The following is a 13350-nucleotide window of genomic DNA, read 5'->3' on the forward strand; positions in this document are numbered from 1 at the left end:
AAAAATATGTGTAAGTATTAAATAGAGAGAGAAAAGAGGATTGAATATTTTTAATTGGAGGATAAAAAGTGATTGAGTGAATTAGTTAGAGAGAGAAAATTATATATTCTTTCTAAAAGTAGAAATATAACATCTTATTAGGACAAATTAAAAAGAAAAATGTATAATCGTGGAAGGAGGGAGTATCTATCAAAGGCGCCACTACTTGGGTTGTTGATTTCAAAGGCCAATTCTGAAAATAGGAAACTCGAGATTATTGGATGAACAAAGGCAGTTTTGTAGTAGTTTTTACTAGGCGTTTATTGATAGGAGCTAGGACAAATATTGGGATGAACAGTAATGCTGAAGATGGCAATCCTTGTTTACTTATATGTTCTGGGTCCATAGAATAATAACACTCACATTTTGACCAAGTATTCCACCACATTTAGATCTCCTCGCTATCATCATTTTAAAATTTAACCTATGTTTAATAGTGCTGTATATTATGGTGCCATTCGATTAATATGACTCATCATCAGTAATTATTTATCTAGAAATAAGTTGCGAGATTATTTTTGTTGAAGACAGTGACTATTATAATTTATTATCAATAAATATCTATCTATAAATTGTTTAACTCAATCTCATAAACTAAATATAATACTTACTTTACATATATAATAATGTTTTAAAATGAACAAACTCTGCAAGCTGGAGTTGTCTTTGGGTCGTGATGAATCATAGGAATTAATGGCAAAAGATTGTAGTTCTACCATTCTGTTTTAGTCTAATGTAAATAATTATAGACATGCATGCTGAGAAAAATACAGAAATTTCCAAAAACAAAGGTATCAAGTTATGGCAGAGGGCAAAAAATGTCAATTCCCTCCCCATGTTTGCAACCTACATGGCCATATCCATCCACTTCTAAGTTATGATGAAAAATCCCCAGCCAGAATCACTAAATTCCCACATGATCTGCTCCAATCTTCACTTCCTTGATTGCAAAATGCAAATGCATGCCCCTTTTCTCTATATATATTTACTTTAAGAGTGTGTGTGGGAGTGGACCCCCTCCAATTCCAATTCCAATTCCAATTTCTCATCTCTCTAGTCTCTTTCCATCTTTTCTTTCTCAATTTTGAGTTTTCGATTTGCACCTCGGAGTTTTCAGACCACTTTTCTAACATACCCAGAAAATCTGGGATGTTGATCTTTTTTTTTTCTTTTCCAATTTCCAAATATTGATGAGGCGACGTCACATCATGGAGATCTTATCCTTGCCGATATACCTGCTGAATCCATAAAGGTATCATTATTACCATAGATTTCTATTTAATATAGTACTCCAGCTAGCTATGACATGATAGTCTTTTGATGATAAGCATGCAACGCCTCTATTCAACCCCATACCTGTGGTGGACCACACACAAATTATACTATATGCACTTGAATTCATGCCAAATATCTCACTCCACGTCAAAAATGTTAGTGAATGTCAAGTCGTTATTATCATTGTCATGTGTAATTAACACAAGAATTATTCTCCATAAATTAAAATCAAGAAAACCCCTGACTCAAACTAAAAATGATATCCTACGTGTCACACTTTTAACTAGTTAGAAATTTCAAAAAGACCAAGAAAAAAAGTTATATGTTGGCTTTATCTATTCATTCCATATTATATTAATTATAATGATACACGGAACCTAATTTTAATAATGTTGAAATATAGGTGAAAGTAGACAAGTTGTGAAATATTTAAGGTCCATAAAAGTGGCAGATCTGTTGACTCGAATAATATATGTATTGGGTTTTCTTTTCTCAAAGTATGAGCCTAATTTCCACCATTTCTTAGGGTGGACCACAGACCTAACACGCTGCAACATTTTCCACACAATTGATGTGATAATACAAAACTATCTTGAAACATATAAATGCATTCCCATTTAGTTTCCCCTTTTTACACGATTCCTCGATTATTCATATCATATGTATTCGAACTAAGCCAAACGATATGTACATAATAAGTTAGGCCCACTGTATTCTCTTTTTATAGATTAATTAAATGCTTATTTATGGGATGAAATAGTGCAGAAGCCTATCTGAATTAGGAGTAATTAAAAAAGTAATCTAGGCTAGGCAGATGGGAAATGAGAGGCTGTTCCAGTAGAGGAAACAGCAAAATCAAGGTGGGAAATTGGAGCATTGACATAAGATATTTGGGTTACCATGTGATTATGATTTGAATAATAATAGGGAGATTGTTGACCCTGGCTGGACCCAATCGACCCAATCCCTTGTGATGAGACTGATTCCTCCTGAGTTTGGCACTCCAAGTTCACTCCGAACAGCCTCAGCGTCTTGGAATTCCCATTCGATGTCTGCTGCTTCTCGTGAAATCCACCACCTGTGTTCATTCATTATCATTTCACGGATGCCTAACTTGAATCTCAAATGGTTAAATTAGAGAATGATGAAGAAGCACACCTTGATGAGATTGGAAATGGAGAGAATTAATGTGTTGCTGGATTGGAGCAGGATAAATGATCCTTAACCCAGGGGCGGGCGGCTGAGAATCGGAGGTCCTCCGGCGCCAGCCGATGAAGAAGCGGCCGGTGTCGAGGCGGTGGCGGGCGAAGACGACGACGTCGCCGGCGTGGAGGCGCTTGTCCTTGACGAAGCGGCTCCAGCCCTTGGTGAGGACGTAGCTCTGGCTGCTGTTCCAGTAGGAGTAGCGAAACCGCCACGATTTCCCCAATTCGTCCTCGAAGCCAAGCAGCAAGCCGCTCTCGGCGCCGCTGCTGAGGGGGAAGTGCTTCTCCGCGTGCTGCTTCGGTATGACCAGCCGGTTCAGCTTCCCGACGTCGCTCGGCGTCAGCGGCTTCTCGAACAGCCGCTCCGATTCGTCGTCGCCATGGTTGATGGAGGGTTTTGGAGGTGGTGAAATTGAATCAGGCATTGTGCAGTGTGGCCACCAATGGGGTTGCAGCTCTGCAGACAACTGGTTCATTGACATTTTTATTACAAGGAACACAGACTAGTACTATATAATGATAATGATAATGATACTCTCTCTCACAAGCGTGCTACTAATACCTTGTTTTGTTGTGATGTGGAAAAATGTGGAAGATGGTTTGTAGAATTTGTATAGTAATTTGTAAATGTTGGGGCGGTGGGGTGGTGGTGGGGGGTTTAAGGTTGTTGAGGGTTGCGTGGGTGAATGCAAAAATCAATCATTAAAATCAGTGCAATACAGTGTGTAACTTTACAAGCCAACACGGAAATTATGTCATCAGGCCCTGCACAATCTACCCAAACAACTCACTTTATGTTACTTACTCATATTCCTATTTAAAATACTACTCCCTCCGTCATACAAAAGAAGTCACACTTGTAGAAAGGCACGAGATTTTAAGAGGTTTTATTTTGTGTGTTAAATGAAGAGAGAAAATATTATTTTTATATTTATGTGAGAGAAATTTTTTTTTATAAATAGAAATGTGACATCTTTTATGGAACAAACTAAAAAGAAAAATGTGACATTTTTATAGGAAGGAGGGAGTAAATTAATATCCACAATTCTACGTTAAATTATTGCTATTTTTAATCCATAGAGCAGCGGCTACTATTCAATCTTAGAGACACTTGCCATGTTACTGTGTTACCAGATCCACTGGTGGCCCCCACCGAGGTCCAAACCTTCCTACTTAGGTAATTACTCTCTGTATTCTATTCCTTTTGTATTTTCGAATTACTGATCGTGACCAAGTAAGGATAAAATAATGTTTTCACTTTGTTTACTGTTCATGCATCAGTGAGTGAGTGCATCAATTTGTAAATAAAATTTAATACTATGCATTTTATACAGATCAAACACGACCTGGTCGAGAATTGGAATACTATATAGTACTACAAGTCTGTGTTACTCGATTATTGGAACCATTAAATACCGTGTAACAATAATTATAGAAACTAATTTTCTGCACATTTGGAATTAATATATGGAACTACCTAAGTTGTAGTAGAATTTAACGCCTAGTCCTTTTTAGTCGGAAGTGCATTCTACGATACGACATCTTAGAAAAAATTAAATTTGACCATGTGACCATGTCCAATTTTAAAGTACTTTTTTTTTTTTAATTACTACTCCAGTATTTTCTTACTCAAGCAAGGTTATTATCAAAACCTAAATTACTAAGTTAGTTTGAATTAAGTATTGCTATTTTCAACTCAATTTTACGAAAGAATACCATGATGAACGAATAATTAAATTCTGATCCAGCGTTAAATAATTATGTAACGTATACATGTGCTTATTAATAAAATTATAAAACTTCTAAAATGTTTATCGAGTATATGTGTAACATTTAGAGAAACGCGTATATATCGTATGTATTTATGTGTGCTTTCAAATAAATATAGACACCCACTCCCATGACCTACAAAGTCGACACTTGATATAATTCGAAAAAGGGTTATGGTCGCCCAAATTTTGAGATAGGTCGTGGTGGGGGACCTAGATTTGTCGATACTACTTCAATTTAAATTTATTTACACCATCTATCACTTATTCCTTACACTAGTTTTAAATTGAGATATTTGTTTTCTTTTACTAGTATTATATATATATGGTCATACTTAAATAGATGCCTTAGTTCCCATTGTTTCCCTCGAAAGATGCACCTCAATCTTAATCTAAAATTTTGTTATTGATACTAATTCAACTTTTTTACTAATTCACACTCAAATGGTCACACCTACTTAAACACATCAACATATTACCTAAGTACTAGTTAATTAAAAAGATAATGTTGTCAATGCATGTTATAGTTCCTTTTTACGTTAAATGATACTCCTATTACGTGTTAGATATTTCTCCATAAGTACCAATGCCCATTTATAATTTCAATATTATTTCGGATTTTATTTTCTCCTAATTCCAGTGATTGCTTTATTTAGCAATAAACAAAAAGTTAAATTAGTGACACCTTTCCTAATTTAATCAGAGATAGATAATAATAAAAAAAACTAATAGTATGTCGACAAAAATATAAATATTTACAAAACGAGAATCCGTTATTAGAAGAAGAGATAAGGTGAATGTATATACTACTATTTTTTATTACTACTATACTATTTATGTGTTCGTGTTTAAATTATGTCCTCACAATGTCAAATTTTAATTTCCATGAGCCCCATATTTCTCTGTCACTTTGATTAACTACACGCACTCTCATCTCTGTCTGTCCCCATTTAGTATTTATTTTGTGGTTTTATCAGTTTCATTCGATACATCCAGCTATTATGTTGTGTCCAAGTACAAGCTTATATTTCAAATAGTGGTAATAATTTATTCTCAAATCTATTTGTAATGACGTTATACGTAATGCCAGTTAGTGCCTAGTGGTGTTTACTATTCTGATTCGTTTAGGAGTTTTCAGGGTTTTTAAAAATTAATATGATGAATAGTACTTCCTCCATTTCATTCTTCCATTTCATGTTAATGGATTATGGATGCATTTCATTTTTTTTTACTCATTTTGGAAAAGATAATACTCCCTCCATTTCAAGTTATTTGAGTCGTATTCCATTTTGAGTTGTCCGAAGTTACTTGAGTCATTTCTTTTTTTGGCTAAAAACAAAACATCTAATCACACATATATACTTTATTCTTTCTTTTACTTTACTCTCTCTTCTCTCTATTACTCCTTCCGTCCGCCATTAAGAGTCTCATTCATGGACGGCACGAGTTTTAAGAAATGTTAAGAAAAGTGGGTGGAAAAAAGTTAGTGGAATAGAGGTCTCACTTGTATATATTAGTTTTAAATAAAATGTGAGTGGAATGAGCTAATGGAAGGTAGGACTCTATTATCATTTATGGTAAAAGTGAACCGGGACTCTTATTCGCGGACGGACTAAAATGCAAAAACGGGACTCTTATTCGCGGACGGAGGGAGTACTTTATTCTCTCCTCTACTTTATTTAACTCACAAAAAATAACTTTCTTAAAGCTCGTGCTAAAAAAGAAACGCTTCAAGTAACGTGACACGGAGGGAGTACTCCGTAAATAGTTCAACTGAAAATAATTAACATCCGTATTAATTTATATACTCTTAGTAACCGTGGCGTGTGTGATGTGTGTCACTTAATGTGAGCTTATAGAAATGATCGCTTCTATTTTTTTAAAAAAAATTGTTATTCTGTATATTAAAATTGCTTATAAATGTGTGATTACATAATAAAAAAAGCAAGCGTATGCATATTAACATATCTGATACCAGATCATATAGATTAAATATTCTTCGCCTGCCGCACATTAGTATCTGTTAATTTTGAATCATTAAATAAGATACTATACGTGAAATTACGAGGACCAAGTTTTTGAAACCAATTATTTGATGTTTCACAATAATTAATTGTTAGGTCATGACATTATTAATTTAGAGAATCATGATTCAGGCAGTAACAGTCAACAGTGCAATGTACTAACAAACATTGGTTACAGAAAAAAATATATGTAGTCGGGACCAAGAACAATGTACGTAATCCAAAGGCTGATTTGCATCCCCACTTTTTAATGTATAAAAGTAGGATATTTTTATTAATAATTCCATAATTAATTGCAGGGAACATTAGAGTCATGGTATAAATATTTTTTATTTAAGGTGCCACTAATTTCGGGATTCATAACGGAAATGATATTCAGTGTCAACGATTAATTGATACTCCATATGTAGAGTCTTGGTGTTTCGCACAATGCCTTTTGGGGTTGTTAAAAGATTCACTATTTTAATTTTAGGTCACTCTTATAACTTACACACGTCAATACGTCATAATATCTTTATTCTAACAATTCTTGTCCTATTATTGTAATTTACACATATCGTATTATATGTGACAAACTCTTATAAACTAAATCTTATAGTATAATAAGACGGAATAAGGAAATATGTTGGTTGGGTGACGATTAAATAAGTTATGCTTATGATGATACGATACTATTCAACTTGACACGACACAATAGCGATCGAATCCTAATATTACACGATTAAAACTTGATATTCTGCTATCACACAATTAAACACATGATATAACACGATTAATACTTTATCACGATTTAAATCTAAATAGTAAAATAAAAATATAATAATTTTTTCAATAATAATATTAAATGGGTTATTTCTAACACAAACTCAATCCGAAATTATCAGGTTCTTACTAGGTAGGTTATTTGAAAATATACTCCCCCCGGATTAAATTTATTTATTTATTTTTTGTGTTGTCTAGAGTCGCTTAAATTAGTTGCGTAGATGATTTTGTGACTAAATATCATATTGTGTTTTTTTTTACAACCATACCAGCGTGAAAATTGTAGGAGAACTTATTGTTTAATTTGGACTTCAAAATAGAAAAAAGAAAAAAGAAAACAAAGTGTGCATAAATCACAGGTCAACTATATACTAGTATGAGAGACACGTGGTGCCTAACATTATTAGAAATTTTGCGCCGACAATTTAAGCAATATAAGAAATTATAAATCATTTTCACACTAGAAAAGTTGACGTGTCACCTTTTCCCTACTTCCATTGATACTATATGCTAAAATATGGAGTAGTATATTTGACTGGAGAAACATATTTGTAACTTGTTTGTTAATGTTTTCTTGCATAAATATGAAAGGGCTTCCTCTTTCTGCCTTTTAATACTCTAAAATTATATGGAAAGATATTAAAGGATGATGTGGAAGTTTCTTTCCCGCAAAACGCAAGTATGGGTTAGGTTTAGACGAATTCAATAATTTATATGTTGCGATGAGATGCGACAAGAATTTGTGGTGTATCATACTTTAAGGTGTAGTGTTAGTAATGATTCAAAATCTAGAAAAAGTTGTGTCATCTGATTAGAATAAATATATTAATTAATACTATAGAAGATACTATGCTATGAGCATATCTATATCAATATAAATGAATTTTTGTAAACTTGACAAAATGCAAAATTATACTAGTACTACCAATAAAATTAACTTTCTTCTATATATAATAAGTTTCCCTCTCTAATGATAATGATCTTCAGTCATTTTGTTTCTTTTATCTCCCAATTTATTACTCATATTTTGCATTTAGTATATCTTGTTACTTAACAACCACTTTTTTTTCCAAAGTTTATGTTTGTTTCCCCTTTTAGGATTATTTTAAGTACTATTACTATAAGTCATATGTGTAATAGCGGTGTTTGTCGATAGGAACCGATGAAAGACATGTCAATTTATCTCTGTAATGTCACAAATAATCAATTCAAATACATTTAATTTGGCCACAATCTAACATGAAGCTGTATAATATATATAAAGGTTTCCTTTGACTCAATTGTTGATCACATTTAACTAAATTATTTGACGAAAAGAATACTCCCACTCCATAATTTCTTAGCAATAACTTGATTTAAATTTCGGAACACTTTCTAAATTAAGCTACCCAAGTAGCATAGAGCCCTTTCGGAATATCTAATTTTGTGACATCAACCTTGACTTTATAGGACTTAACATCCTTGCAGTTCTAATTGTAATTAACTACTTGAATCACTAATAACAAATGGAAGGAAGAGAGGGGCCCACATTAGGAAAACGGAATCTCCTTTTTATCATCATAAAATAAATCATACTTATATGTTTAAAAAATTACACGTTGGTCCAAATGGATGTAGAAGAAGCCACGTCTCAACCCCAATTAATTAGTAATTTATTAATTATTGAATGAGGCTGCAAATGGATCCATTTATTTGATCAGAATCAGATGTACTCTCAATTAGGGCCCACTGGATCTAATCAACAGTTGTCCCCACTTTTAATTTCGTTTTATCACATTAAATTCCTCACCTCGCACCAATGGTTCAGATATTTTTTTAATAAATGGGGATTTCTTGTCATTTTCCATCCTGTTTTTGATTGTATGTATTTTGGAGACATCTTTAATTCTTTAGCTTACATTCGCCCACTACTTCCCGTGTCAAAATTTAATTGAATTGTTTTAAATGATTATCCCAATTTTTTTGGCATCAACGCCTATCTCCGAATTAAATCTACAATTAGTAACTACTCCTATAGTAATGACAGAAAATTGTTTAATTGTATAATTTAATACTGGTTTCGACAGATAGAAACATGCTCTTTTTTTTATAGAAAAATTAGCAATGCGTTGAAATTGAAAGAGTTCGGTGTGATTAATTGAAGTGTTGAAGACAAATTTAGACAAAGTAGCTATACAATCTAAAGAGGATTCCTACTCCATTGCATTGCACCTTCCTTTGCTTTTCTGCCATCTTATCTATTAGATCTTGATTTGTCCTATCTTTTTGTGTCGATTAAGCTTCGGTACTTGTGCAAGTCTTGGGCAAACAATTCCATAAATCAAACGAAGATCCACGTCATTTGGTATCACCACTCATTTGTTCTTGTTGTTATAAGTGATAGGCCCAACTGTCTTTTGTTTTCCTTGTTTATCCTGTGTTTGTTTTGTGATCGGATTCATCAATTGTTGTTTGATGTAGCCGAAATTTGTTATGCTTGATCTCTGATGTACGTTGATGTGATTAGTTAATTGTTCGTTTAAAAATATGTGACCTGTTTATGGTATATCAGAGAAGAATCCTTAGACCATCTCCAATCACACTCAAATCTCATTTTTGCTCTAGAAAACTTCACCAATCATATTGCAAACTCAAACTCAGTTTTGCATTTTTTTTCCAAAACAACACAAATATGAATGTGCACTGTAGCTACTGCAAAAATCTATGAGACAATAAAAAATGGTGTCAAATTTGAGTTTAGTATAAATAATTGAAGTAAAATTATTTTTTGATGTAACATACACTTAAAAAAATGAGCTTGTGTTTGATACATGGTTGGAGATGTTTTTTAGTTGGGAAATGTGAGTGTGGGAAATATTTACTCATACTCTATACTTGTTATTGGAGTCCCTTTCAGAATTTCATCCAATATGGATACTGGAAATGCCTTTACAAAATTCCTCAAGGTCATCAAAATTCAAAAAATTCTCACCATTTTTTTGTCTCCTACTTAATCTACTTTTTATCTCTATCAATCGTGATGTCAACATATGAGACTATTTTGGTGAACAAATGGAGTAGTACTATTATAATATGAGTAGATCAAATCACATACTAAGTATTGTGGGCTGACCAAAGAGTATACCTTTAAGACCAACCCAAAAAGCTCAAACCGAGCCCGCCTTCGATGCCTCTATATTGATTATAGAATGTTAGCAACAAGTGCGAGTAGATTCATACAGTATAAAAACTAGAGAATAGAGTTGGTAAATGCAAAATTAACCACAGAATTGACAACCACTGCCAACAATAGCTTTTGAAAAAGCACATCTTTATTTCAAATATTACTTTGAATGTTTCGTTCATATCGTCATCCTCCAGCAAAGTAAAAAGGCTCTGGTGAAGGATAATGAAAGTTGCCTAACAATTGTTACACTTAATTCTGTTCAATCACTCAGCTAATCATTCCGAAAAAATTGCCATTAGAGGTTGTGGAAAAAGAGTAAAAACCTAAAAAATGTAGAACTCTGTGAGGGTAGATTAGTTACATGTATGTCTTGTTCCTGCAAATGTCGCTGGAGTAGCATCACTCAGCTTCATGCTTGAAGGAGGTAGAGCAATATATAGATCATGAGACTGAAGGCCGAACATAAAGGCACCTGGAGCAGATTCATCAGGCAAACCAGCCAAAGAGCTGGGGCGGGGTTAACAATCGACCAGTTATCTTCTAGTCGTGCATCTCTTGGAAGTTCTACAGCGACTACAGCATTTAACTGAACAAACATGCGTGTATGTATGTGATATAAGCCACGAGACATCACGTCAAAAGAAATAAAATTCACATTCCAAGAGTCTTACTAGTGTGACACCATATTAGACTTGTGATATATTTTCAAGACTTCTAACATAAATGTAGCAAATCATTCAACATGGAAAAGTTCTCTAATTCTAAATGACCAGTTCCCCATTCATTGATTCTCTTGATAATAGATGCACTATTTTTCACATGTTAAAATGTTTTTACTAATTAGTAGCAGCAAAAGAAAGAATCAAACTGAATACGTAAGAACTTCTGCAAGCTATATACACTTTACTTCATTTGGCCGTAATCAGGCAGGGTTTTGGTGCATTTGAATCTCTTGGAGCAGAAGCAATCGGGCCCGATTGATAGCAGCAAAACACAAGAACAAATGCTCCTCCAGATCCACAAGCTGTTGGACAAAATTAGGGCGGTTTCTGTGGAGCTGCTTCAGTATCTCTTGAATGCTATACTTGTCTCTTCCTCTCTCTAGCCCAAGATGAATAAGAAGTTTGTCGTTTTCAACTGCTGCACACAGACGGGCTACCAGGCGATCAATGGTGTCCAGATCGTTCCGAAGGACATAAGCACCCTTGGCAGCAGCATCAAGCTGAGCTAGATGGATATTTTCTTTCTTAGTCATATTTGAAGGGAGAATGGCATGGCATATGGGGCATGCGACAAGGGCAACGAGAGCATGAGTAGCTATAGCCACCGCTGACATAACCACACCCACAGTGGCAGCTATCAAGCAAATCGCAGATCCTCTTGAGCAGCGACGTATTAGGTGAAGTCTCGATTGTGACTTTTTGAGATGATGGTCAAGCTCTTCTCTGAGCTGGGTCAAGCGCTGACGCGTATTAGTGAAGCTGTGTGAGTCGGTGGATAGGAAGGGATTCTCAGCGCAGTCAAATTGGAGAAACGCGTTAAATGCTAAATCACACTGGGAAGGAGAGAGGGAATAGTAGTCAGAGTGGATATCTACTGGAAGTTCATCGAGAAGGTTATGCATAGGGGTGTAGAGGAGTCGAGTATTACGGATCCTCTGATAGAGGAGAAGGTATAGACGGGAGCTGTGCTCACTATGATCAAAGTAGGTTGCGGCAAGATGAGTAAGAGAGTTAGGCTTAATAAGTGAGAGTGCTTCCTGAAGACCCTCACGGCTTGGTCGAAGAATATGTTCCAACAGCTGAGGCTCCTCAAAGACATCCACACGTCCTACACTTTGGTCGAGAGGACCACTGTAGAATTTTCTTCGGATCTCACTATAAGAACTGGTTTGAACCGCTAGGTAGTATTCTCGAGAAAGGTTAACAGTTGGAGAGAGGTGGACACTTGATGTCGGCGTATTATCTGCAGAATATGCTGCATTAGTTTACATATTTATGGGCTGAAATAACAGTTCTCTTTCCTCAGAAGCTTACCTTGTGAAGCAGGGGCTGAATTACAACTGTTTGTTGATAAAGGAGGGGGAGGCTTCGGACAGGATGTCGATGTTTCTTGTCCTGTCATGTGGGATAACCAGCAAGGACCAAAACCATATCTACATAAACACAGACGTTTCGTAGTCCACAGGGGCACATGTGACCTGCATATTCTTGCAATGTCATAAAAAAAGAGACGAGAGAGCAACAGAACCCGATAAGTCGAGATCACTGCTTTGTAATACCTTACATTACAGCAAGTTATCTCCAGAAAGCAATTACAAATCCATTCTTTTCAATTTCAACAGCAAGCATTCATTTGTTGAAGCAACAAACATAAGCATGACTAGGAAAATGCATAGAGAAACTACATCTTCATTCCTAATCAATTCAAAACATCTTTGAATTAATCACAAGAAAACATCATACACTCCAATAACAAAACCTACAAATAATGAACCAAATAACAAACATACCATGTTTATGGAAGAGGAAAGATACAGACAAGATTCTAGGGCTCTCTTAAAGGGCTCCTCAAGGGCTTTTGAGGCACTAAAGAGAATGAACAATCTTGGGCAATCAAAAGTACTAATACGTCATGAAAAGTGCTGCCAACTAAAGACGGAATCTTTTACCGTTGAGGAAAATATCCAAATCCAGATGATTAATTGTATCAGAACTGAAGAACAAAATAAAGTTGAACAAAAATGCAAGCAACATAACAATTCTAGTAAGTAATAGTAACACATTAAAGAGCCGCACACGGATACTCTTTGTTAAAATTGCAAAATGTTATCAAGACCCAAATCCTTTTCAGGATTATAACAAATTTCTACACACATAACTATAAATTTCAAGAAAAATTAAATCTTTAGAACTACCCTAAAGCGTTATAACATAAAGGAAAAGCCAGCAAATGGAACAATCAGCTAAATTGCTGCTAAAACCACAATATATAGCCAAGAAAAAACAAGCAAAAAACGCTAATAACAAAAAAAAAAAAAAAAAGTTCATGCAAAACCCAAATAAGATACAAGAAAAAATCGCACTTCACCATTTACAATCGTGTGAGAA

At 34.6% G+C, this 13350-nt stretch overlaps 2 protein-coding genes across 6 annotated transcripts in view; both read right to left on the reverse strand.

Moving 5' to 3' along the window:
* Positions 1 to 729: 729 nt before the first annotated feature.
* On the reverse strand, positions 730 to 3161 carry LOC125224510 (B3 domain-containing protein At2g36080-like). 2 transcript variants are annotated; one of them, XM_048127919.1, is made up of 3 exons: positions 2473 to 3161; positions 2214 to 2392; positions 730 to 1277 (listed from the first exon to the last, which is right to left on the reverse strand). In XM_048127919.1, exons 1-3 carry the CDS (start codon positions 2999 to 3001, stop codon positions 1257 to 1259), a joined length of 729 nt encoding a protein of 242 aa, XP_047983876.1. In that variant the 5' UTR covers positions 3002 to 3161; the 3' UTR covers positions 730 to 1256. The 2 variants fall into 2 exon arrangements, with proteins under 2 accessions (XP_047983876.1, XP_047983877.1); XM_048127920.1 differs by having other exon boundaries at positions 730 to 1274; positions 2473 to 3159.
* Positions 3162 to 10354: 7193 nt separating this feature from the next.
* LOC125217870 (UPF0496 protein At3g19330-like) overlaps positions 10355 to 13350 on the reverse strand; it is a 3900-nt gene continuing 904 nt past the window's right edge. Inside the window, exons 1-5 of one of the 4 annotated variants that reach the window (XM_048119437.1) lie at positions 12753 to 13309; positions 12522 to 12657; positions 12277 to 12440; positions 11148 to 12205; positions 10355 to 10826 (exon numbers count right to left, since the gene is read on the reverse strand). In XM_048119437.1, the coding sequence (XP_047975394.1) occupies positions 11163 to 12205; positions 12277 to 12364 (1131 nt within the window). In that variant the 5' untranslated portion in view covers positions 12365 to 12440; positions 12522 to 12657; positions 12753 to 13309 and the 3' untranslated portion in view covers positions 10355 to 10826; positions 11148 to 11162. Of the gene's footprint in view, positions 10827 to 11147; positions 12206 to 12276; positions 12441 to 12521; positions 13311 to 13350 lie in introns of those variants that run through there. The other 3 variants (XM_048119438.1, XM_048119435.1, XM_048119436.1) reach the window with 3 other exon arrangements.

This window comes from Salvia hispanica, chromosome 4, assembly GCF_023119035.1.
Source record: "Salvia hispanica cultivar TCC Black 2014 chromosome 4, UniMelb_Shisp_WGS_1.0, whole genome shotgun sequence".
In the NCBI taxonomy this organism is placed as follows: domain Eukaryota; kingdom Viridiplantae; phylum Streptophyta; class Magnoliopsida; order Lamiales; family Lamiaceae; genus Salvia; species Salvia hispanica.